This window comes from Chlorocebus sabaeus, chromosome 13 (genome assembly GCF_047675955.1).
Source record: "Chlorocebus sabaeus isolate Y175 chromosome 13, mChlSab1.0.hap1, whole genome shotgun sequence".
NCBI classification, from domain to species: Eukaryota; Metazoa; Chordata; class Mammalia; order Primates; family Cercopithecidae; genus Chlorocebus; species Chlorocebus sabaeus.
This window is the reverse complement of record NC_132916.1, coordinates 15209535-15236498: the sequence shown is the minus strand read 5'-3', so window position 1 is coordinate 15236498 and position 26964 is coordinate 15209535. Positions and strand designations below refer to the sequence as shown.

Sequence of the window (26964 nt, the reverse complement as noted above, 5' to 3'; positions counted from 1 at the left end):
ATCAGACATGGTCTCTGATATTTTCCACGGTGATAAAATGTAATGGATTATTTTTCTTTCCATGGTTCAGGTAGGAGAATGTAAGCTATTAATCCCTGACTCCATCTCAACCTGAGTATATCCCTTGCTCTAGGAGGAGGTAGCCAGTGTGGTTACCTGTGTTGTGCCTGGAGCCCCTGGAAGTCAGGGCCTGAGGGATAGATGGCCAGGGATGAATATTAGGGAACTGTCCTTGCAGTGATACCCTGGACAGACAAGAGTGAATCAAGACAAGGAGGCCTTAATTCAGAGCAAGAGGGATGTGTGCCAAGGTAGATGCCGGGCTGGGTGTCTGAAGACCTGATTCTGTCCTTGGGGCCACCACCCCTCATTCTGTGCCACTAGGCACACCTTGGGATTTATTATCTTCACAATTTCCTGTTTTGTAAAATAGGAACTAGCTGGAGAAAATTATTATTTAAGTTCCCTCCAAGCTGTTAAACGCTACGGCTTTATTCACAGAGATAAATAGAACGTTGGGGCTATGTACTTGTAGCTGGCAGCAGAGTGCTGACAAAATGGGGGTTATGGAAGCTGGAGATTTACAGTGAATGTTGTGGGAGGTGGAGGAGAAAGTTCACGGCCACAGAGTTAAGGGCTCTGGTTCTTTGATGTGGCTTTACTGGGAATGCCTTTTGTGACCATAGGTAAGACACTGAAACTGCTTGGACCTCAATTTCCTCAGCCATTAAATAATGGGGAAGAACTATTTAGTATCTAAATTTCCTTAATGCTAAAATATTTCGTGGCTTCTTGGATTTATTTTCTTCTTCTCCAAAAAATACTCAAAAAGTCACGCTACAGTGAGTATTTTATGATAGAAATAAAACAATGTTGATTCAAAAGCAGCAATAATGAAACTTGTTTCCTTCGCTTTCACTCCTGGTTTTTCATTCCTACCAGAAAATAAGAACATGCTGGCTTTGATTTTATTTTATGTGTGTGTTTATGAATAGCCTCTTTTTCTAGGCAATCAGATCTCCTGGGGCAGGTCCCACGTCTCTGAATCCTGTCTACTGCATTGCCAAGCAATGCACTTAGGCACTCAGTGAAAGTTCGCTGAATTGACTCTACCTCGGTCAGGGCTTTCTCCTTTACCACTCACAGCCTTCCCTAGTAATTACAAAGTGTCAACCTTGTGGTTACCATTAGTTGATGCTGTAGTTAAATGACATAAAGTGCTTCTTTGGCCTAGGACGACCAGGCTGGATTTTTTTGAGACTGGATTGCATCAAAAGCAAACCAGGAATCTGGAGTCCTGTATGCATCAGTGCATTTGGGCTGGAAAGGGAGACTGAGACAAGCAGGGGAGGGGGGACTGATGGGTATAGTTGGTTTCTTTAACCAGTTCCGTTTATACGAGGTGAGGTACAAAGCATTCTCTGTCCTAACATTGGGAACAGTGCACCACTGAAGGAGAAATGATACATATTCTATTGATCAGAGCACCGTGAAAACGCCCTGAGTTAAGAGAGGCAAGGAAGGAGAAATGGAGCTTTGCAGAGACCGAGTAGGTGTGGTGCAGTGAAGCGCAGGAACCCTTCCTTGTCCTTGGGATGCCTTTCGGATTCAGTTTCTATAAGACATCAGAGAGAATATCGTACGGTTCAGCCAAGCGGTAATTGCATAGCCCACACACGCTTTGACTCAGGATCCATTACAAACAATGGGAGAGAGTGACACCCTGAGTTTGGGTGTGTAAGGAAGTGGAGCAGGGGAGAGTTAGAGGGAGACAAGTAAGGCCCCCTCTTAATGATAATTAATGCCAGCAAATGCTGCTGGGAGCAGGTCCTGGTCTGTATTCATGAGGTGTGGGGGAGTATTGATTTTTTTATGGAGACGCTGTAGCTGAAAATTTTAGAGAGGTATTCATGTTCCTCATTAATATGCAGGTTGGATAGTGGCTACTGAGAGTTGAGTTTAAGACAGAGACAATCTATACCGGCCATTAAAAGAACCACAGTCTAATGGGCACATCTATTCCGGTTCTCTTGGTTTTAAACCTTCCTCCTAGTACTTTCACCCTTAAAATCCAGTGCTTAATTTAATATATTTGAGGTTTTTTTTTTTTAAACAATGCAATCACTTATACTCTTCATATGTTGATGACTTAATTTCCCAAATCTTCATCAATTATATATATTATAGCCTGTTATTCCATGTTTTAAGTTACGTATTTTTGGACACTTATTTCCTCCTACTTTTTATCTGCCAGTTGCATTTATTTTCTTTCAAGCATCACTTGGTTGTCCCAAAGATTTGCACTGTTCTAAGATACCAGAGGAGGCCAGATAGGATATTATTTCTCTTTACCTACGCTACCAACGGTAACGGTTATCACCCACCCAGGAAATCTGACTTTTCAGATCTGTGGACATTGTCATCTACACAAATTAATTATCTTCTTGGCTAACGTCATCATTATTTCAGTTACAGCAACTTAATTAGAGCAAGAAGTAAATGCATTTGACACCCTAAGTTTTGGATCCCCAAAGTTGTCGAAAGGAAGAAGGCAAGCTTATAAAGAAGGCCTGAGCCTCATTTGGCTGTTCACGGACCTAGGTTTGAGCAGGGGTGCTGGTAATTCTCGGACTGGGAGCAGGGGCAGTTATGCAGAGGACAGGTGGCCAAGGATGCGGGAGCACAGAGAAGGGTGGTGAGGCCCAAGGCTGACCCCTCCAGGGACATCAGTGTGCTGTTATGAATTCCCACAATATCAGACACTAGTATTTAAAGGTAAGTAGAAGAATACATTTCAAAGCTGAACATAGTGCTTTTGGCAGTAAACCTCTTTAAAAATTATCTGTAACTTGATTTCTCCATTAGCACACTTAATAAAGAGTTGGCTTTGTCTATTGGTGAAATGGGCTTTCTTTTTTTTCAAGCCTATAAAAGCTCTATATTTTAACTGCGGGGACATTTATTTTTAAAGGCTCCTGGATTCATTCTTACCGAGGGTTCCTTGCCAGAAAATTGAGGCACGGGGCATTGGGCCACTGTCTGCCATTCTGCATAGCGGTCTCTACAGAAGGTGATGTTGTGCAGAGAGAGGCTGTCTTGGGTTTGGCCTCGAACAATCCGACTTGTTAATTAAGAAAAGCAAAACAAAACAGAAAACCAAAACGTCAGACTGATTTTGAGCAGTCTTGTTATCCCGCAGATATACATTCTACAGTGAGCTTGGAAATATCACTTCCAGTTCTTGAAACTCAGGCTGTCATTCATTTCCCCCAGTTTCTTTCAAAATAAGCATTTAAGAAGCTTCGAGTAACTTTGAAGATCCCAGAAAAGAAGTTCCCCTCTGTGGTATCCTGTGTTAAATTGAAAGTGTCTATATTAGAGAATTCATAATGAAGGGAAATTGTTTGAACACATCCTTTTGTAGACTGTTGAATTTAATTAGGTTTCATCTTGTCCTGATTGCTGATTTGGGCTAATTGGCTAACTTTGCACTATTTGGTTCTTTTGCAGATTTATTTAACTTCTACCCTCGTTGGGTTGTTTCTGAGTGCTTAGAAGTCTTCAAGTGAAGAAGTCAAAAGAAGTGCCCGGAATAATGGTATTTTTTTCCCCTAGTGACCACCAGCAAGCCAGCATTTGACTCAGTCAAAATAGGTCACAATGGAGTGTGTCTTCAAGATGGTATTGATACATTAGGAATGGAAAGAGAAGGCAGTCTTAATGAATAGAGCACTAGACAAAGAGTCCTATAATCCTTCTATATTTTATTTGCCATGAGTGCACTTCTGACTGGCCTTTGACAAGTCGCTTTGGTACAAGCTCCTAGGGTTCATCCTTGGTGCACAGACAGCAAAGCCCAAGACTTTCCCAAGGTCAGGGAATCTGGGAATTGTTTGGTTCCTAGGTGTCTGTGAATAAAAGGCATTGATGTGTTTTGAGAATCATGGCACTCTAGACTGAGAAAACCTTAGCATCACACAGACTTATGTCCTGGACAGCCTGTGGAGTGGTGTGGACCCTGTTATATCACAGGGCATGGGAGGAGGGAGCAGTCATACGCCCTTGGAAACAGCCTGGTGTCAGCTAGAACTGACATCTTGGCCTTTGTCCCAGTCTGTTTCATGGAAGCCATCCAAACTTGATAACATCCCTCTGAGTTCGATGAGAAAAACTATCTGTAAATCTCCAATGTACAAATGATGCCCAGACATAGGCAGGGTGAATAGTAAGTGAGAGTCAGAGGAAGGATTCCAGACATTTAACACTTTCATTCTCAGGCTGTAGGCAGCATTCCCCATAGTGTCTAAAAGAAGCCTCATCTTATTCCACAAATGCTGTATCTTTTAAAAATTTTAAACTTTTGAAATGGCTTCATCTATGCCATCCCATAATAGGAAGATTAGTGGGCCTTAACACATTCCAATAATCCTACTTTCACTTGGCACTTTGTGTAGAATTTGCAAATTGCTTTTGCTGTAAACAGTAGCTGTAGAATACTTCACACTGAGAAGATTAAATGAGGCCCTTATCCTAAAATAAGCTTTTCAACTAGGTTAAAATGACTAAAAAATTTCATCTTATGAGCTGTTATTTGGATATCCAAAATATCTCCAACGAAACACTGCCCATTGAAATTCTCTTGTGCTTCTACAGTACACCAGGGTGTGGATGTGGGGGATGTATGTTTAGTGGGGTAAGCACACGGTGTCTGTGAAGAGGGCTTCTAGACTCCCCTGGGTTATAGGTAGCCTCATAAATACACTGCAGGGGTCACAACCCTGGCGTCATGAGCGGAATCAGCAGTAGGAAGAGGGGGACTGACAATCTCTGAGTTGGAACACACTAGGACTACACACCATCCACCTTGTCCACCCCAAGTACAAAAAGGAATGGTGAGATTTCCACATTCAGAAGAGCCAATCCCAGAGAGTTCTAGGTGAAAGAAAACGGGAAGCCTCTAGCCAGGCAGTAGAGGACGTGTGAACGTGGACTGACCCGGTTGCTAGGGCTCAGCAGAGGCACAGGCAGTCTTTTAGGGTAAAATGCACCCTCAGGGGCACTTCTTCCTCGAAGAATGTGTTTCTGTCCACCAGCTGAGGGACAATGGGAGAAGTCTTAGGTACAGGCAGTGGCGGCGGCAGAACTGCGACCCCCTTCCAGAAGTAGGGGGCTGAGAAGACAGGAGCATTAAGGGTGAGGAGGGAGACTGGAGGGGTCATTGACTTGCAGAGGGGCAAATCCCAAAGCATTGCCCGTGGGCTCTACATGGGACCCAGAGTCACCAAGGCATGTGTGACTTCCTAGGCCATGCCACTCTGCAGCTATGCACTTGCTCTTCCAGGTCCGTGCAGAGAGGGAGGCCACCTCCGGGACAGGACCCTCCGCACTCAGCAGTGGCAATGGTGGGAGAATGAGGGGCGGAAGAGGGTATTGTGCTGTGCAGGAACAGAGGAGTTGCTGCTGGCAAGCCAAAAAGGGCATTAGCAACATTGCTGGCTGCGTTCTTGCTGGTGTTGAGGAAGGTTTAATTCATAAAACGGAAGACTTGTTCTGCCAGGGCTTGCTAAATCAGAGTAAACGTTTGATGGTCTAAAGACTGGTGTCCTAGATCTGACTCTGTCGTTTATTCATCATGGGACCTTGAGGGCATCACTTAACCCTGAGAACATCTTTTTCCTTTTTATGAAATAGGGACAACAGCACCTTCTCTACGTGACAGGACTGTTGTGGCAGTCGAGTTGATCATGCATATGAATGTGCTTTGAAAATTGTAACATGGAAAAAATGGCAATCAGTTTTTGAAATAATTAAAAGGGACAAGCTAGTTCACAGACAGCAATTGATTCATTAGTCCAGGGCCATTTATTAATATTTAAAGGATTGAAAAACATTATATTCGAGGGATTTTGAACACATCAGGGGCTATGCTAGCTTCCTGATGAAGAGATGAACCGTATCAGTTGGGTATTGAATGCCAGAGCAGTGTTTTATGGGATGTCTGAGCAAAATGGAGTCCTAGAGGTCAAATGGGGAAACTGAGGCCCAGAGGACCTGAAGGGCTCACTCTGATAACTGGTCTCAGAGCTGGATCTGGACCCCACACCAGACTGCCCATGCCACACATTGTCCCTGCCCAAACACCAGGTTTCCTAGTTGATGGTTTTGGTTAAGCAGAAGTGAAATCTTGGTGTCAAAAATATATATCCTGAGTAATCCCACATAAATTGGATTGCAGAACAGGTGCTGAATGAAACATAGATCTACTGTCATCCTGCATTCATTAGAATTCCTGAATTTTATAAACATGCCAAGACTCACTAACAGAGTCAGTGAGGAAAAATGAATATAATACTTCACCATCTATTAGCTTATTTTCAGTGTTACTGAAAAAGCGTTTGCCACAGTCAATGTGCTTTTCACACATTGTACAAGTCCTTTAGTCACTGCATGCCGGGATCCTTCATCTAAAGGACTTTCTAAGATTATTTTGGGACTCTCAGAGATAAAATCCTTGCAGAGGAGCACAGTGTGGACTTACCCCATCCCATGGATGGCCAGGCTGAGAAAGAAGACGATGAAAACATGGTGTGTGCACCAGAACAACTCATAGGAGGCCTGTCTGATGAACTCGGTTGACGAGGTCATGATCAAGACTAAAGCCAGAGAGATTACCAGGCCGGTGACGCCCGCTATTGTCCTTAGCAATTCAGTAGTTGTGTTCTAAAAAAAAAAAAAAATGAACACCGTGACAATAAATATCCTGGCACATGTTTTTTTTTTTTTTTCCACTTTTAGGACCAGTACTTGAGATTTCAAGCAGGGAGCCATTCACAGTGTTTCACGCAGAAGCATGTTAGCCTCAATGAGGATGCAGGCCAACTCGAGAAGGAGCTTCCTCTTCCTCCCCTTTCCCACCAGCTTACGGTGGCTACTTGCTTTGCTAAAATTTCATTAAATACCATTTCATCAATCACATTTTTAAAATTTGTATAAATCATTTCACATCAAAGTTATTATACTGGAAACCCCTCCCCGCCATCCCCCCCAAAAAGCTGGGCATGGTGGCTTGAGCCTATAGTCCCAGCTACTCAGTAGGCTGAGATGGGACGATCACTTGATCCCAGGAGTTCGAGGCTGCAGTGAGCCATGATGCTGCCTCTGCACTCCAGCCTGGGAGACAGAGTGAGGCCCTGTCTTTAAAGCAACAACAACAATGACAAAATGGGAAAAAAGAAAAAAAAATAAATAAATCAAAAACCAAAGTGATTATGTTGAATTGAAATGAGGGCAGCATGAAAAGAGCATTTCAAAATAAAATATTGCAAAATAAATCTGAGTTTTAAGTTTTTAGTCTTTAAAATAACTATGTGGATCACCATGCTTAATTGCATTTTAACATTAATAAACACTTTTTTTTTGAGAGGTCCCTTGGGGCGTTCCTAATAAAGCAGCTGCACACTCAGTTCCCCTGGTAGTTATTCCTTGCTCTTGCTTCTTAATTGGAAAGACTATGACTTGCATTTCTTTCACGCCATCTCGGGGGGCCTGGAATAAGGCTTGGTAAATCCTAGGTGATCAATAAAGGTACAGCGATTCTTATCTGGTGGACACCGCGAAATGACCAGAATTCTGACCTGTGAGTGCAAGGGACAGTTAAATAACCTTTTGGAATAGGCATCACACAGCAGTTTGTTTTTATTGTGAGTTTCCCATATTCTTGCCAAGTCATTAGTATTCATACATTGTGTTACTATAACTGAGACGGCCACGAGCTCAATAAACTCACCATATCTTTTGTCAGTAAAATCTCATTAATTTGGGCTGCTTTGAGATCTGGAGGTAATTTGGACAGGGACTTCTTCATTGTTTATTTTTTCTTCATAGCGCAAAGAGTGGAAATAAAATTGAAGGGGATATATCTCAAACATTTAAAATATTTTCTTTTCAAGTACATTCAGGCATTTTAGAAATCCATTTACATCATATGATGTGCTAATTTCACATCATTCTTCCTTGCCTCTTAAGGCAAATCACCATATCTCTGTTCTCGCAACACATTTATAGACTGGTTAGAGTTGCAATGTATCCTCCAAAACAATCCCACTGCACCTCTAAAAATATTCTATAATGTACACTCTATGTTATTGGTACTCATCTCCCTCCAAATGCCCTAAATTAGAGGGCTTCCTGAGCTTAATTAGTACTTCCACAGTATATTGCTTCTAAAATTTTGAAATTACTGTATAGGTAGTAGTTTAATTATTTTGCTATTAAAATATATAATCATATTGCTTGAAAAGTATTTTTAATAAATACTATTTATTACATAGACTATGCAAAATGTTGAGATTTATTCTTGAGTGTGTGTAGCAACGGATTTTCCAGCATCTTAGTGGGGAAAAACAGTAACCTCAGTAGGTGCCCAGACAAATGCTGTGATTCAATGGACTGACATAAAGGCATTCCCAGTCGCTTAGGGCAGCTGTAGTTCTGATTTGCAGGTGTGAAATTTTTGCTTCCAGTAGCTGTCAGCTAAGAAAAGGTAGCTCAGGCGGGGCATGGTGGCTCACGCCTGTAATTCCAGCACTTTGGGAGGCTAAGGCGGGCGATCATGAGGTCAGGAGATCGAGACCATCCTGGCTAACACGGTGAAACCTCTACTAAAAACACAAAAATTAGTTGGGCGTGGCAGCGGGCGCCTGTAGTCTCAGCTACTCGGGAGGCTGAGGCAGGAGAATGGCGTGAACCTAGGAGGCGGAGCTTGCAGTGAGCTGAGATTGTGCCACTGCACTCCAGCCTGGGCGACAGAGCGAGACTCCGTCTCAAAAAAATAAAATAAAATAAAATAAAATAAAATAAAATAAAATAAAATAAAATAAATTAAGAAAAAAAATAAAAGAAAATGTAGCTCAACTAAACCTGATCAATGGCCTGATACTGAAAATCACCTTAGGCTAATTAGGGGACATGACATGGAACAAGTGTTCCAAAACCAGATTTTGAATTTTTGTTCTTTAAATAAGGCTGCATGGGGGAAATGGTCACTTAAAGAGATGGCCTGGATAAGAATGGAGGGATTTTCATTGCCAAAGTGTATTGCCTTAGGGCTTTTCTTGGGCAATAGAGATCTTTTTAGTCTGGTCAACCTGCTGCACACATATGCCAATGTGGTGGTACATGGGAAAAAAATTGAGACCAACCACAAAGAAAGAGGTGGGGTGAATTAAGGGAGATGACTGTCTTAATCTTGGAACACAGATTGCTGTGCCTACATTTTTGGTTTTCTTTTTGTTCCCCATAGCTGCTGACACTCTGTGCACACAGGTAATTAGCATGAATGATGTCACTGGCCATGCAGGTCTCATTATGAAATTAGCTGCTTTGCCCAGTATCTGATTTGGCAAAGCAGTTATTCACATATGTGCCAATGTATGAGGCATTTGGAGACGAGATCCGGAAAACAATCTGCAGATTGAAAATGAAGACATCCAATTTATAATTTCTGGGTTTAGATGGCACTTCACATTCTTTATGAGTCTAACATCAGTGAAAAAATATCGAATCATGGACTGCTTCTAAAATGTTAAATTTTAAAATATTAGGAATTTAACAGGTTACTGCATTTCTTGTGTGTGTGTATATATATAAAAATTAATTAGGTGACATATCTTTTTCTCCTTGCTCATAACTTCCCAGCAACATTAATGATTAAAAAAAAAACTTTTTAGAAAATGTGAAATTAAGAACAAATTCCATGTAAATTTTCACTCTCCAGCCCTTTTATTCAAAGCTTTTCAATATAGCATTCCTGATTAGAGGATTGGAAAACGACGGAGTTTTCAGAGGAGAAGCTCGTTAGCAGGCAGAACTCACCATGGGGAAGGTCCGGATAGGGTTGAGGTAGCTCTCATTAGGGGTGTTACCCAACTTGGAAAGTGCAGCGAGAAGTCCCTGGGCCTCCTTGGACTGGCTCCAGCGGTAGCGTTCCAGGTTGAAGAAATGAGCCACGACATGGATGGCTAGGACGAGACGACACCAAACATGTACCCTGTGGCTTCCTCCCTAGTTACTAAAAAATACCGTGTCTCTGTGCTCCAGTTTCTCTGTTCTGGTTTTTGTAATCTCCAAGGAAAAGTGATTTATTTACACATCTTTCACAGTGCTTTGAGTGGAGTGGATTGAATACCTCCAAAGATATTGTACAAAAATCTCCACATTTATTTAAATTATATTAATAAAGTAAATCTCAGTTCATCATAAAGTGTACAGTTATCATGGAAATGGAATAAATGTTATGATAGCTCAGCATAATTATATACAATATAATTCTAAAAGAAATAATTATATATAACTTCTTAAGAAATCAGAAAACATTATTCTAGAATACTGTACATTATACATGCTGATATGTATGTATATGACACAAATGATAGATACCAGGAGATATATTGTTTTTGTTCCCTTTTGTTTTCTGTTTATTCCTTTACATATTTTAGTATACAGTAGTCCCCCCAGTCTAAAGTTTCACTTTGCCCAGCTTAAGTTACCCGAGGTCAACCACAATCAGAAAATATTGAATGGAAAATTCCAGGAGTAAGCAATTTGTGTTTTACATTGCATGCCATTCTGAGTAGCATGATGAAATCTCATGCCATCCCGCTCTGTCCTACCTGGGATGTGAATCATCCCTTTGTTCAGCATATCCAGTAGCCCTCTTGGTTATCAGACCGACTGTCACAGTATCCCAGTGTTTGTGTGCGAGTCATCCTTATTTTGCTTAAAAATGGCCCCAAAGCGCAAAAGTAGTGATGCTGGCAATTCGGCTATGCCAAACAGAAGCCATCAAGTGCTTCCTTTAAGTGAAAAGGTGAAAGTTCTCTACTTAATAAGGAAAGGAAAAAAACTGTATGTGGAAGTTGCTAAGATCTATGGTAAGAACAAATCTTCTATCTGAAATTGTGAAGAAAAAAGACACTTGTGCTAGTTTCGCTGTCACACCTCAGACTGCAGAAGTTACAGCCACAGTGCATGATAAGTGCTTATTTATGATGAAAAAGGCATTACATTAGTGGGTGGAAGACATGAAAGGAACATGTTCCGATGAATGGCAGTCGGGGTCAGTACTATCCACTGTTTCAGGCATCCGCTGTGGATCTTGGAATGTATCCCCTGCAGACAAGGAGGGACTACTCTATATGTATATATACCCCTGCACATACACATTCACACATACATTTGCATGTGTTATTCCTGGTGGATTGAAATAAGCCAGTATTTATGGAACTAAACATACCTTCTGTATATTCTTAAGAAGTAAATGGAGCTTTCTAATTCTGGGACTTGGTGGTGTCTAAATTCTAAATGAAGAGAACAAGCTTAAGAACACAGCATCGTCTGACCTGAGGATTCTGTGTCTGATGCTGCTCTTTCCAAATCTGTTGGGAAGCCAGCAGTCACAGCTAGGCAACGACATACTGATGCTTTTCCTGCAAATGAAACTCCTGCTGGGTGACCAGTTGATAACTGCCATTGGGATCAGATTCATGTGTGAAATGAGGCTTCACTGCCCAAGGTATAGATAATTTCCCAGTTGATATCTTCTTTTCTTCTGCACCCACAGTGAGGAGTGGCATGGCCTGTGACTATCATACAGTCTATACAAGTTGTGAATGAGTTACAGGATCCTCCATGGCTGTACCTTGTGGGTTGAGGTATGGAAGAAAATGTGATGGGGAAAAAGAAAGAGCAGGAACTTCTGAGAATATGGGTGTCATTTTGGTCCCTGTGGTCCTAGGAGCAGATTTATTTAGAAATGCTATCTTCTATGCAACCTCTTTTCTTTGTCACCTGAGTTCCTGCTATCACTCCCTTTTCTGATTTGCAAAATGTTCTGCTCATGCCTTACAGCTCACTTCAAAAGTTGACTTCTATCACACATTCTTCAATTTCACCAGCACAAATGATAGTATGACCATAGCATTTCTCAGATATTACTGTTGTAGTATCTGTTTATCCCTGCACCCCTGATGAACTTTCACTCCTCAAGGATGGACTTTATTCATCCTTGAAACCTCAGTACCAGTTTGCATTTGACAATTATTTGCTTAGTGACAATGAGATTACAGAAAGGTAGAAGGGGTAAAGAAAGGGTCAGAAAATCAATCTATAGACGCAACCTGGTTGGAGTAGTGCTTTCTCTGTATATATATATATATAAAATATATATAACAATAATATATATATATAAGTGTATATTGTACATTTTTTCTTTAGCCTTTAAGTTGAAAGTCAAGTCAAATATACCTCAGGTTGAGGCTCACCCAAGAAGGCAAAGCATGTGACACTGTTTCTGCATCATGATGTTTACTGCCTCCTTGTGGCTTCAGAGAGGTTAGCACCCATGAGGTACTCTATTTTCTCCCAGGGTGCTTTGTCAACATACACGGCCATGTCGATGAAGGGGCAGCCTTGTTTAGCCTCAGCATCCACAAAGCTGGAAAGGCTTATCTAGCAGGAGTCCCTTCCAATGTGTTACATGCAAAACGGAAACTATTTGCTAAATTGAACACAAACATTGTCCAGTATTCCTAAATGCTGTTTTCTGATAATTATCTGAAAGTCTTTTAAAAGCAGGTAGTACGTTTCCTAGCAAACACATTGAATGTTCACTGTACAACAGACACTGTTATAAATGCTATAGGCGTATTATCTGATTTAACTCTCCTCAGGTATCAGCCTTCTTCTTATTTCACAGACCAGTATCCAAAGAGTTAAGGAATGTGTTGCTCATTAGTGATGAAAGTGGTTTAGTGGTTTGCGTGACTCAGTGCTCCATCTTTTGACCATTAAGCTGTATTGCTTCATTTGACTAATGAGCAATTATCATACCTGATTTTTAATTGAAAACTAGCTTTTTTCTACGGGCTTAGATAAAACTGAATGGTTTACCTGGTGTCTTTAATCTAGAGTCCAACCGTTTCTAAGGCTTCTGACTGATAACAACATTTGGAGTCCTTATTGTAGGTTGGCGTGAATGCTTCTTTTATATTCTGCCCCTTGACCCTTACTCCTCCTCTCCTCCTAGCTTTCTTTAATTCTCTCTCCACAGACTAGGGCACTCCAGACAGGGTGTGAAGCTGTTCACAATTTACAGAGCTAGAGACTGAGCTTCAGACCAAGTTAACTGATATGTTTACCATTGCATAATCCATATGTGATAGTCAGAAATAGAAGGCAAGATAAGTTTTTAATATTTCATAACTTTGTTGTTGTTGTTGTTGAGACAGAGTCTCACTCTGTCACCCAGGCTGGAGTGCAATGGCATGATCTCAGCTAACTGCAAACTCCGCCGCCCGGATTCAAGCAATTCTCCTGCCTCAGCCTCCGAGTAGCTGGGATTACAGGCACGCACCACCATGCCCAGCTAATTTTTAGTAGAGATGGGGTTTCATCATGCTGCCCAGGCTGGTCTCAAACTCCTAAGCTCAGGCAATCTACCCTCCTTGGCCTCCCAAAGTGCTGGGATTACAGGCGTGAGCCACCACGCCTGGCCTTATATTTTATAACATTCTTCTCCCCGGTAGTGAGTTGTTAATTGCAATTTGTTTTCTGTTAGATTGATTTCCACACGAGAATTTGACATTGTTAAATGAAATTTAAGTATGTTGATTGAATGAACAAAGATATTGAACTACTTATTTATTCTTATTGCCAGGTCTCCCATAACAGAGCTGAAGAAACTAATGGAGGAGTACGGGGAAGCCCCAGATGGTTTTCAAGAGGCAGGTTCTGAGGGAATGTGTAAAAACTATTCTCTCCAGTATTTGTCACGCACTTTAAAGTTCATGTCTCACATGTTCCCTTGCTCCCGCTACCTCCATTTTGTTTTCCTTTCACAAGGTAGAACATACAAAGTGGAATATTTTATTTATCTCAGGAATTCTCAAAGAGAAAACTGCTTATGCTGATTTTGTTTGTCTAAACATTTTATTTTCCCCTTAGATCTGATCCTAATTTTACAGCAATCTTGGCTTGGAACTAAAGATACACCAACCGCTAAATTCAGAATTGTTGTGACTTGATAGACACCAGGGGAGATACTATTTTTGTTCTTTTTTAGATGTTATATTTTCTATTCCTTCCCTTCTACATTTTAGGTTCTTAAAAATATAAGTAGCCATGCTGTTTATGTTACAGAGACAAGGGCTACAGAGATGGGATAAAACAGTGACATGGTTTGATTTCGCTCTGTCTTAGGCATCAATATCATTTCATGTTATTACATTTGATATTAGTATGTAACAGAAAGAATACTGACGAGGATACCTCTCAGTCACTTAACTTCTTTCAGGCCCTTTTTCCCATCTGTGAAATGGGTAGATTGTACTAAACAAGGTTATCTAAGCTCCCTTCCAGCTGTGTGGCTCCTGTGTCTTTCTCTGAAGTTTACTGGGAACATATTTATCATCTAAAAGGGATTTGTAGACCAATATGGAAGTAAAGCAAACACGAAATTCATGTTTTCATGTTTCCAAAGCCAACTCTGGCTTAAATGGTGCTCTTCAGTCTTGCAGTAAATCCAACGCCATTAGCTATGGGGTGAGCTCTCCCTGGGCCTCTGTGGACTTTCTACAGTATGCACTGCTGTGCCCTTGGAGGACCGCAAGACACACATTTCCATAACCCAATTGTGCCAGGCTAAAAGGTGCTATAACTGGATCTTTCTACAATTTTGTGTTCTCCCCGGGTACTTTTAAGAGAGCAGCAATTTTGGAAACACTATACATGCGCATTTAATTGGTGTGTGAATTTCTGAGTTCCAATAAGGAGTTTTACATTAAAGAGTGAACCAAAAAAAAAAAAAAAAAAAAAAAAAAAAAAATCATAAAGGCTACTATTAGAGCCAGTTGCCCTGAAAAAGTTCTTTTACCTTCCTTCTTTCATTTTATTTTTCAGGAGATCAAAGTGAGCATAATTGAGGGGAATCTTGGAAGCGTGGTCCGTCCTTGCTGTCTTTCTGCCTGCCTGTCAGTGATAACAGTCATTTTGGAGTTAGTCACCTCCTAATTAAACAGCCTTTAGAAACAAGGACCCAGGGACAGATTCTGGCTGTGCTTCTGCAGCCAGAATTTGGCTGCAAACTTTTAAACCTGTGGTCTGATTTCTGTAGGAGGATTCGTTGACTCTGGCACCCTGTGTGTGCCACGCATTTGTAAATCACATTAAATCCTGTCAGGCAGGACTGGGAATGGAGCTTCCCTGAAGCTCCCAGAGCCTCAGGCGGAACTGATTAGGAGCAATCCTTGAGGGGTCAGGACTGAAGAGTTTGCGGCTTTAGGGCTGTTCTCAAGCCGGGGTCTCCAAATCTTTATTTTCTGGGCACCCTTATTCTGTGCTCTCTCCGCTCACCCTGCCCTTGTTATGTTTATTGATGTTTGCAGACTAATTTTAGCAACTCATCAGGAGCTGCACTTGGCTAATTGTTCACTCCTGGAACCTGGCAGAAGCAAGCTGCCGACTCTGCCAGGGAGAGCCGCCTGGGTCACTATTTAGACACCCCTTAATGGAAGCTCGAGCTCAAAGTACTACTTTTCAATTGGAAGGGTCTTCAAGGTCTGCTGTGGACCAGGGACTCCAGAAAGATCTGCATTAATAAGAACGAAGAGGCTGTGAAACTATGATTTTTATACCCGTGGGGTTATAGGTCCCCGAAAATGATTTATTAGTGGTTCAAGAATGCTCCGGCAGCTCTTATCATAGGCAGGCAAGCAGGAAGGCAGGAAGCCAAAAGAAGAGTTCCTGTCACTGCATTTTCCGTGATGTCCTTGATTACAGATACCATTGTTTTGCCTCTTCCCTCCTCCTCCCTCGCCTTCTTCCACCAGTCTCTAATTACATCCTTTAATGATTTGACCAATTAAAGCCTGCAGCTCAGCTTATAGGGGAACGGATAAGAAATTAGAGGTTGGCACGCAAACCTCGATGTGGTCGCACTTTTTCCAAGGTTACACACCTCTGTTAAGCCAGCCGGCTATTTGAAATGCAGCATAATGGGCGATGCTAATAAAATAAGCGCAGGGACATTTTCGGCTGCTCCCAACTGAATCTACCAGAAGCACACAATGTGAAAAGCAGAGGTGTTTCCATGAAACCAAGGCTTAGCATTTTTTTCCTCCTAAAAGCGCAGTTGCCAGACGCATTTCTCCGTTCATGTGAAATGTAATAATTGCTTTGTCAGGGTTTGGGAGAAACGGAGAGCTTTCTCCCCAGCCTCCTCCCTCCGTTTGCAGGGAGTGGAAACACCACAGTGCTGCTGGTTGCTATGGAGGAATAGGATGAGGGGCACTCTGTTCTGGGTGGCAGTTCTGACCCTGCTGGGGGAACCCCAGGTGATATCTGGGTACCTGACAAAGCAGTGGGGTTCAGGAGGAAGGGGGCCGCAGAGAACACTTGATTCTCTCCAGGGATGTGTGAGGGAAAGAGGGAGAAAGAGCACCCTGCTTTCTCCGGTTGCAGCAGAATGTGAATGTATTATCTTGGACAACTGGCATCGTTTAAATCTTTTCCCTCCGCACACTCTGTTCAGTCCTCCCCAGACTGCTCATAATCCCTGAACAACTCATGCGTCTGTGTGCTGTACCATTCCCAGCGTTTCCTTCAACCTCTCTTGCCTGCTGGCCGACTCCTACTCACCCTGTTTTCACCACATTTTTGAGGACCTCTTGTGTGCCAGGGACCAGGGCAGCTAAGATGTGTAAGGCACAGGCTCAGCCCTGGAGGTGATCAGCTTCTGGGGAACAAATTGCACTCCGTGGTAGAAAGTATGACCTCAGACCCCTCATTGAAATGGCTGCATCGGAGGAGGTGGGCCAGGATATGAGTCCTGGGCATGGCCGTGTCTCACCCATTTAGCACCACGAGGAGGGCAGAGCATTTCAGGCAAAGGGGATCCCTGGAGCAAAGGCACAGAATGCTTAGGAACTCCCAGGAGCTGGGTGTGCCCAAGGGGAAAAGCCGGAGGGTGTGGTAGGAGATAAGACTGTGGCAGGGGGCACAGGCAGGGGGCACACGCGAGGTCATTGGTCCCCTTGGCCAGGCTAAGGGCTTTGGATTTGATCTTATTTGCAATAGCAACAAATGAATAGCCCTGTATTCTCCAAATTTCCAACTAACTCTGGTCCCGACAATAATCACATCTCATTGAAATGTATGTATGTATTTATTTTTTTTTGAGACAGTTTTGCTTTTGTTGCCTAGGCTGGAGTACAATGATGCAATCCCGGCTCACTGCAACCTCCATCTCCTGGGTTCCGGCGATTCTCCTACATTAACCTCCCGAGTAGCTGGGATTACAGGTGTGCAGCACCATGCCTGCTAATTTTTGCATCTTTAGTACAGACGGTGTTTCACCGTGTTGGTCAAGCTGGTCTCGAACTCCTGACCTCGGGTGATCCACCCTCCCCAACCTCCCAAAGTGCTGGGATTACAGGCGTGAGCCACCACGCCCACCTTGTATTAGTATTCTTTTAACTCCACAAAAGAGAGAGCAGGAGGAACTTATCTGATATCACACTACCAATCAGTAGAGACGTATAACATAATTTGGTCACCTGATTTCAGTCAACTGCTGCTTATACTAAATTATACTCCATCCTAAAACAGCCGTGACCACACTAGTTTCAGAAAGATATAGCTGCTATCAGGGTATCTTTAACATGGGGAATATTCATTGTATGTTTCTAATGCATTGGTATTATGGATACACAATTACATATAAAGAAATGTACATGCCCAAAAGTTTAAGGAGAAAACTATTTCATAACACACATTTTTCTTATTCTTTGCTTTCTTTGCTGTTTTTTTTTTTTTTTTTTTTTTTTTGAGATGGAGGTCTCACTGTGTTGTCCAGGCTGGAGTGCAGTGGCACAATTTTAGCTCCTTGCAACGTTCACCTCCTGGACTCAAGTCATCCTCCCACCAAAACCTCCCAAGTAGCTGGTACCACAGGCATGCACCACCATGCCCATCTAATTTTTTGTATTTTTGCTAGAGACGGGCTTTCACCATGTTGCCCAGGCTGGTCTCAAACTTCTGAACTCAAGCAATTCACCTGCCTCAGCCTCCCGAAGTGCTGGGATTACAGGCGTGAACCACCATGCCCAGCCTCTTTTCTGATGTATTTTGATGCTGGCTGCTTTTTTCCCTCCTTCTCTCTGTAATATCTTTAAAATTTTCTCTTAGAGTTCAATTCTGTCTTAAAGCTATTGTGTACTATGATAATATTTTTGCCATTTTACTGTTATGCAGAAATCAAGCTATTTAAGATTTTAAAGGAAGCCTAGAGATTCCTTGAATTCCTTCTCTGATGAGCCTATCAAGGAGCAATCTGGTCTCTGTTTGGACATCATCCATGATGGGGAATTCAGTACTCTTAGGGGAACCTCATTCTAATTTTAGATAATTTTTAAGGTCCGGAAAAGACTTCCATTCCTAAGCCAAAATCTGTTTCCCTGAGTCTTTATTCCTTCATGTATTCGCTCATTCATGAAAGGTTATTGGTGCCTATGCATACTCAGCACTATTGTGGGCCTTGGAATACAAAGATGAACCAGGCTTATTTTTTCCTCTTTATCCCTGAGCTGGTTTTTCTCTAGGACACGATGTCTTTTTACTCTTATTTCCTCACAAACCACACAGACCTTTTACAAAGCAGTTCTTGGGTTGGTTTAATCCAGTGCCGAAGACAATCAATGGGAGCATCTTCCCCTCATGTCTCACTGCACACCCAAAGTTGTGTTAATTGGCACTTGGGCACCGTCTGTCATGTCTTGTTGCTTAATTAAATTCACATTTGTTTTGAGTGTTCCTTTTACTCTGTTTTTTTTTTTTTTTTTTTTTTTTTTTAATGCATGAGAGGATAAAAACAAATGAGGAAAACATTTTATAGTTAAATTAGTTTGAGAGAAACAGTTCTGAATCATAACTCTTTATCGCTCAGATAGCCTTTTATTTCAGTGTCTTTGTTTTCCAGCAAAACCACAAGCTGGTTGATGACTGCTCCTCCTCCTTTCTTCCTCATCAGAGTTTAACCTTGGCCTTGGATGCTAATTTCTAGTGCCTTCCTCTTAAATTAGAAATATAATAATAACAATAAGACTTTATATGCCGATAAAGCTTCATGTCTTTTCAAGACCCTTTTGTGTCCATTACCTCAATACGATTCAGAACTTTGCTCACATGATCTTTCTTTTCTTTTTTCTTTTTTACTGCTCACGATACTATTTGACAGTCATTTTTCTACGACTGCGAATGAGATTTTGAACAGAGGTCAATTTTATTTCCAAAGTGAATTGTGCTGAATAACAAAGTGTTCCTTTTTCAAGTATTTATTATTGTATTATAAACAAGCTTAACTATTCGCAAATGAAGTTTCACCAACTTTTCTTTGACAAATTGAGGTCTTGGTAGGGGAAAACTCTTACGTAAGTATAAATTGAAAATGTAAAAACCCATTTGTATAAGGTTTACAGGGTCAGATATATGGCTAAGATTTCTTTTACCTGAGGGTGAGACTTGAGGAAGTCAGAGTTAAAACAAAACTATGAAGTTAGGCATCAGATATTGTAAAATCCATCAAGCAATTAGTAAGTACTTACTTGCATTAACAGCTATCCCATAGGCGACCAGTTTGTGAAATTTGAGGTTTTTGTCTAATTGCCTCCTCCACGGTCCTCTGCAGCACTAGAGTAACAACAACAACAAAAAATGCCTGATTTATGGAAAAATTACAATGAAAACAGTGTCATGACAGTTAAGAGAGTAGGAATCAGGCTTTGCCTCTAAATGTGACACAAAAGTTAATGGCCATTAGTCAAACAGGCAAATCAAAAGGTTATTAGTTGCTTTGCTGAACTCTCAGCTAAAAAATGATTGACTTATTAGTTCTCTGGTTATAATTCAAAACTCTTGAATAAGCCTACCAAAATACATGCCTCGCTCAGCTTCTTTGTTTAAAAATTTAAGGTGATAGCCATCATCCTCATTCATGTGTTTTAGGTAGGCTACAAATTATTCCCACATATACAAAGGCAAATATGCATCTATATATAAATATTCATAAAATTATGATGATGATTACACAGGCATACCTCGGAGATATTGTGGGTTTAATTTCAGACCATCGCAATAAAGCAAGTCACACAAAAATTTTGATTTTCTAGTGTATATAAAAGTTACATTTATACCATACTGTAGTCTATTAAGTGTGCAATAGCATTATGTCTAAAAAAAAGTACAGACTTTAATAAAAAAATACTTTATTGCTAAAAAGTGCTGACACAGAGACACAAAGTGAGCACATGGTATTGGAAAAAATGGCGCTAGTATAATTGCTCCACACAGGGTTGCCAGAGGTCTTCAATTTGTAGAAACCATAGTATCTGAGAAGTGCAATAAAGGGAAGTGCAAGGAAATGAGGGATGCCTGCATAATACAGTATTTTCCCTGGTAAAAGTTTTTGAAGGACTCATTTTCTGTATGCTATTTTGTTTGACAGGAAGCACAGGTAAGTTCCTAACACAGTGAAATCAATATAATTGGGAAATATCCCATTATGTTTGGTAGAGGTTAAAATCTACTTAATAAAATCTATGTACTGTGATTATGCTTTTGTGGGTGAGAACCCTGAGAGATGTTTCCTGGTGGCATTTGTCTCAAAAGCTTATTTGTCATCTTTCAATCAGAAACAATGATGGTTCCAGCCATTATAATGCTTCCATCTTCATGGTGCAAATTCATCAGGAAACTGTTGAGCAATGAGTTGAGTGTCATGTAGGAAATCAATGGCAACAGCCAAAGCCAAATCAGATAGATGTACTGATTACCGTTTTTCAGTTTTAGCCTTTCTGTTATCTCTAACAAAGAAACCCAAGTTTAAACAGAATTACTGAGAATTTCATAATAAAGTACATTTTTGTTTTCAATGGCACTTATATGAGGAAGTCATAACAACTGAGATTATTTCAAATATTTTAGTACTTACAATACTTGTTCCTCTTATGAATGAAATAAGGTTTCGACTGATAGGTATTAGAATTAGCATGCAGTTAAAATTCAGGCACAGTGCGGATGCTCGCGCCCAAGCCAGTGTTGACTGTCCACATGTAAAGACATAAAAAAGAGATTCAGGGAAAACAAGGATCCAGGGCAAATAAAATGCATTTTGTTTTCTGAAAAAGTAATGTTTAATCATAAACCATACTTACACCCAAAATAACTCGTGTGTAATGGAAAGACTCCTCCTCTTCATACCAGTAGAACGTGTCAATAAACAGATACAAATTTACTCCCAGCCATGAGAGCTAGAGTAGAAAGGAAAGAGAACCAATCAATACTACCTTCAAGCTTTTTCTCTATCCAAAATCACTTGGGGTTCTTTTAACGTGGAATGAAGAGCTTCTCAATATTAATCAGAATCACTCCACATATTTATTTCTCATAGATTAGTTTTTAATAGGATTATAATGGTAAGAAATTATTACCTTTATAAAAAAGATTTTAAATACATATGAGTCAGCTTTAAGTGATTTAATGAAACCACAAAAGCTTCTTAATCAATGTTGCTTGACAATGATGTCAAGAAGGAGGAAATCTTTAAAAACAACTCTGAGAGTTCTCTAGAAAAAATTCCAATTTCATAGTCTAATTCAGAGACTTCATTTGATTTAGAGAAACACTCATACATTATGCAAAAACAAACTACTTGACTTTAAAAATAATTAAAAATGAGCTCAATCGGAAAACAACTTTGCATGATTCTATAAGGGTAAATTAAATATATCTACTGAATGTTTTCTAACAAGTTTTAGTCTTTTAACCAGAGTAATACTTCAAGCTATTTAGTGTTCCTATACAAGTTTTCCTAAAAACCAAAGACTATTCAATCTATATATGTAAAGTTGAATAACAAAATTGATACTTACTACTAATATGATGGAGAGACCCTCATTCAAAACCCAGCATCCCATCATGATGCTTGTTGCTCTTCGGCTGTCAGCAAATTTCCTTTCCCTCACCTGTGTCTGGATGTTGAGTCCTTCGTGAGGGCTTCCCTAGTAAATTATTTCGTCTTTTTGTCATAGGAAGCACCTACAGGGAGCGGCTCTCGAGGAATTTCTAATTAAGGACTTCTTGCCAAGAGCACATCACCAAGCTGCCATGCCTCATGACCTGGGTAAATACAAGGCAAGTCTCTGTCTAATGATTCCTTTCGTCAGAGATTTTATAAGAAAAGAAAACTGGTTTATTAAATTGTCCTCATGTACTTTATACCCATTCATTTTCTACATGATTGCAGTCAAGATGATAATAAGTCTTTATGTAAATTTGAGAAATAACCTAACTGCTGAAGGCTGCATATAGCAAAGAACTTTCTCTATTTGTTATTTTTTCCTTTTTTTTTTTTTTTTGGAAACAGAGTCTTGCTGTTTCACCCAGGTTGGAGTGAAGTGGTACCATCTCGGCTCACTGCAACCTCTGCCCCTGGGTTTAAGGGATTCTCCTGCCTCAGCCTCCTGGGTAGTTGGGATTACAGGCATGCACCACCACGCCTGGCTAGTTTTTGTAATTTTAGTAGTGACGGGTTTTGCCATGTTGGCCAAGCTGGTCTCGAACTCCTGACCTCAGGTGATCCACCTGCCTTGGCCTTCCAAAGTGCTGGGATTACAGGCATGAGCCACTGCGACCAGCCATAGTTTTTCCACTTCTTTAATTCTTTTTCCCCTCTTTCAAAAAAGCTCTCTATAAAAGACAAAGAGTATGGGCTAAATGAGTATGAATTAAACCATCTTTCAGAAGATGATGAAAAAAGATTCTAAAAAACATCAGATAGAAAACTCTCATATAAATCTAAAAGTGTGACTATAAAAAGTGAACTTTTTTGTGGGACTGATGTAATACATGTCATTAATCACACTTGGTGCACCCATGCGGCAAGTGCAAATATCCTTTCATACTCCAGTCACTCCAGGAGTGGCTGCATGGGAGCCTCGTTTGTCTCTGACTTTGTGTAAGTCATAGTTGTTCAATATAATGACCATAATTCTACTCTGGTAGGCAAAATTGTTCCAATTGAAGCAATTTTCTGACTAGTTTTGGCCCAAATATTTCCTTTAAATTTTTTAGACAAGATGAAAATAGGAGGAGAATCAATTTTGGAAAATTAAACCTCTCCTGTTAAAAACCTGGTAAGAGTAAGAATTGTGAATATTCATTGATCTTTATTTAACCAGGTACTATTAGGTTAAGGACTTTTAAAGTATTGTCAGTTAAATCATACATGGACTCTATCAGGCAGATATTATTATGCACACCATTACAGAAATGTGGAAACAAGCTGAAATGAAGTAACTTGCAGGAGGGGTGGTTGGGATTTGAATTCAGTTCTCTTTGACTTTAACATCTTCATTTCTAACCATTACCTTATACTGTCTCTTTTATGAAATACTAATATATGGACTTGTGCACCAAAGCATACTGAATATACAGATATAAATTGCAGTGCTATAAATAGGACTTTTAACTTGTAGGAATTTAATTACAAATAAATGTTGCTGTGTGTGATTAAGTACACTATTTCTACATAATGCCAATGAATTATAGAAAAATGGATAAGTTATTCTATTGTATTAGTAATGTTTTTTATTTTCTGCATTTTGGGGTGCATTGACATCTCAGGGTCTTGCAGTCTTGGGGAGAAACTGCTCAAGTCAGGGTTAGCTCATTCCTAGTGATAGCAAACAGCTAGTTTGGGAGCATGTTTCTGATATGCAAACCAAACATAGTCCAAACCCCTAACCCTCTCTTTCATTAAACTCTCATACATAGAGTCAACCTCTCCCTTGCCCTCGATCACCTCAGAACCAGGTACTGGACAACGAGGGACCAATCACACGGGTAGCCCAGGGCCTGCAGAATCTATTCAAACGATCCAATCCTACACCTGCTCCCCTGATTATACAAACTTGCCCCTTTCTTCCCGTGAAAACCACAAAAAAAGGCTCTGCCTCGTGTTCTCCCCTTGATCCTTCTGCCTCCTCATCGATCCCGGTTAAGTATTTTGACAAACAGGTGAGTTTTCCACTTGTCACCCAGCTCTGATGTGTTACCTCTTTTGAGTCTCATTTTCCACATTAGTTTAATGGGACTAACAATGCCTACCTTGCAATGTCATTCCCATTCCCCTTTCACTCCTAATCTGCCTAATACGTACACACACTCATAAACACACTCACACTCACACTTAAGACGATGCTTCTTTTGGAGAAGAAGCTTCTTTTGGATTGGCCCATTAAAAATATAGTAAATTTACTTCTTGGAAAAGACATCATTTTTTAGGGATTTTTTCGCTGTGGAAATATATGAAAGCACAGGCATTTTTGGCAGCTTTGACCTGAGATTAGAGTGCAGTTAGTAAGATATCTTTAGTAGCTTCTTTAACCGTGAGCACTATAAAGATGTAAAGTCTCTATATTCATTTCTTTAAGCCAATAATCTTCCATGATAAAATGATTTGTTATTTCTGAAGTGTTTAGGATTTACATATCTTAGAGGTCTTATTCAGTTGGGTTATAAAAATTAATTCAGAGAGAATACATCTAGAATTTTATACTATCTCTTCTATTTTAGATTCAATGAGCGTGAGGAAGAGTTGAAATGTTCTTGCCTTCTGTGTTCTTTACCCAGTGTTACAAAGGAGAGACTTGTATTGCTGTATGGTAAACCGGGCACGGTGGCTCAAGCCTGTAATCCCAGCACTTTGGGAGGTCGAGGCGGGCAGATCACGAGGTCAGGAGATTGAGACCATCCTGGCTAACATGGAGAAACCCCGTCTTTACTAAAAATACAAAAAAAAAAAAAAAAAAAAAAAATTAGCTGGGCTTGGTGGCATATGCCTGTAATCCCAGCTACTTGGGAGGCTGAGGCAGGAGAATCACTTGAACCTGGGAGGTGGAGGTTGCAGTGAGCCGAGATCATGCTACTGCAATCCAGCCTGGGCGACAGAGCGAGACTCTATCTCAAAAAAAAAAAGAAAAAAAAAGTGATCACACTTTTTTGTTAATTGCTTAGAGTATTTCTAGTATTACAGTAAAAATAAAACTTAAAGTTTAGTTTTAAAAGTTAATCTTTACATGCTCCATCCTTATTTCTAAATGTGATTTCTTTATTCCTCATTTTGAATATGGGAAGAATATTATGTTAAAGTGTAGCTATTATTCCTTTACAGTACACAAAGAAGGTTCACAGTCGTATGATGGAAGTATAGCTCATGATTTAACTTGGGCATTTTTCTCATAGATTTTATTTTTATAAAATTTGCAATGATGCTCAGTTCATTCATATTGAAGAATCATATGTGGACTTCAAATCATATTCAAATTCATTCAAAGCCCAACAATTTTGTATAATTTATGAATATACTTTTTCAACTTTTCTATTTTTATTAACACTTTTAAGAGTAATCTGATGACACCAGTGATTGTTTTGCAATACTGGGATCAGACTTCATAAGACTCATGATACCATGTCTTCTATCACACACAGAAGTCCAACTCAGGTCCACCTGTGGGCTCTTTCACACAAGCACTCAGTTTTTATAAACAAGGTATTAGGTTGCTCTCATTATTTGTTAATTTACCTGTTGAAAATTCTGGGAGGCATATCATGCCCAGAGGTCAACCTCAGTTTTTACTTTGTTGAAGGAATCTGTACAGATCACAGCTGAAATCAAGACTCTCAACCACTTTCTAAGAAATGATTCCCAAGTTAATGGGGTTGTGTTTAAAGAGGAAGGGAATCGTACAAAATCTACGGAAATAATATAAATGTTCAGAATTTGATCTATTTTCACCTAATTGTTTTCATCACTAGTAGGTGGTGCTCACTTCATTTCTCAGAATTTTCTCAAAACAAATGAAGTGAAATTTGCCTTGTATCTGTGGTGGCTACTGGCTTTCTAATTAAATGGGTATATTCATTGACTCTTCCAGCTCACCACAAAAGATGATGTGGGCTTTTCCCCTTGTAAATCTCACCAGTAACAAACCTATAATGGAAAAAGTAGGAGGGAAACAGAACAAATACGTTTCAAAAAGCAGGTTAATTGCTCGTGTATGTGAATGCAAACTCTATACTAATGATGCTACATTGCTACATTCCTCGACTGGTTTTGCTCTATTATATTTTAGTTATTTTTAGTTCGTTAGTTGATCAGTTGACCTAACAAAGAAATACTTTGATCTTCAAGAGCAAGATTGATCGCCTAGTATATCTTGTTGCTGCCTACTGTGATCTAGTTTCCCTGTGGATGTAGCAGAATTCACAACGTATAAAAATAGCATTGCAAAATTATTCTCTCTTATGCATTAAATATGTTTTTGCCTTTTCCTAAAGCATTTATAAACATCTAAGTACTAAGGTGAACATTAGTGGCAACAAAAGAAAAAATGCAAACACATATAATCCCAGATCCTTACACGGTTATTTTGAGGAGTGTTTATTGTGATAATTATGTAATTATATTAGATAAATTACATGTTGGATAAATTTCATTTTTAAAGGAAAAGAACAAAAGAAAAAAGTTCATACATTAACATACATCTGATTTTTAAATAAAATTTAATTAATTTAAATTAATATTTTACCTTTGCTGAATTAAGTATATTAGGTTTTTATTTCAGAAAACACTGTGTTCTCTTAATACCATTTAAAAGCGGCTTATGTCATGCACTTAGTTTACATTAACCACGGAAGCTTTCCCCTGTATCTGTGGCATGATTCTTTCCTTTATCCAACTCTCACAATCTCAAACAAATACTCTGTGAGTCCACTGCCTGCATCACACAATCCTAGGCACAGCGGGTATTAGAGGTCTGGCTTCTCTATTTTGAAGCTTACAATGCGGCTGGG

General features: G+C 40.1%; 1 protein-coding gene across 1 annotated transcript in view; it reads right to left on the bottom strand.

The window, feature by feature from the left end:
• Positions 1-22067, bottom strand: part of NOX3 (NADPH oxidase 3) — a 66961-nt gene extending 44894 nt beyond the window's left edge. The window contains exons 1-7 of the mRNA XM_073022314.1: positions 21981-22067; positions 21264-21359; positions 21041-21151; positions 19656-19740; positions 9874-10019; positions 6539-6720; positions 2992-3121 (exon numbers count right to left, since the gene is read on the bottom strand). Of these exons, the coding sequence (XP_072878415.1) occupies positions 2992-3121; positions 6539-6720; positions 9874-10019; positions 19656-19740; positions 21041-21151; positions 21264-21359; positions 21981-22028 (798 nt within the window). The 5' untranslated portion in view covers positions 22029-22067. The remainder of the gene's footprint in view (positions 1-2991; positions 3122-6538; positions 6721-9873; positions 10020-19655; positions 19741-21040; positions 21152-21263; positions 21360-21980) is intronic.
• Between the last annotated feature and the right edge of the window lie 4897 nt (positions 22068-26964).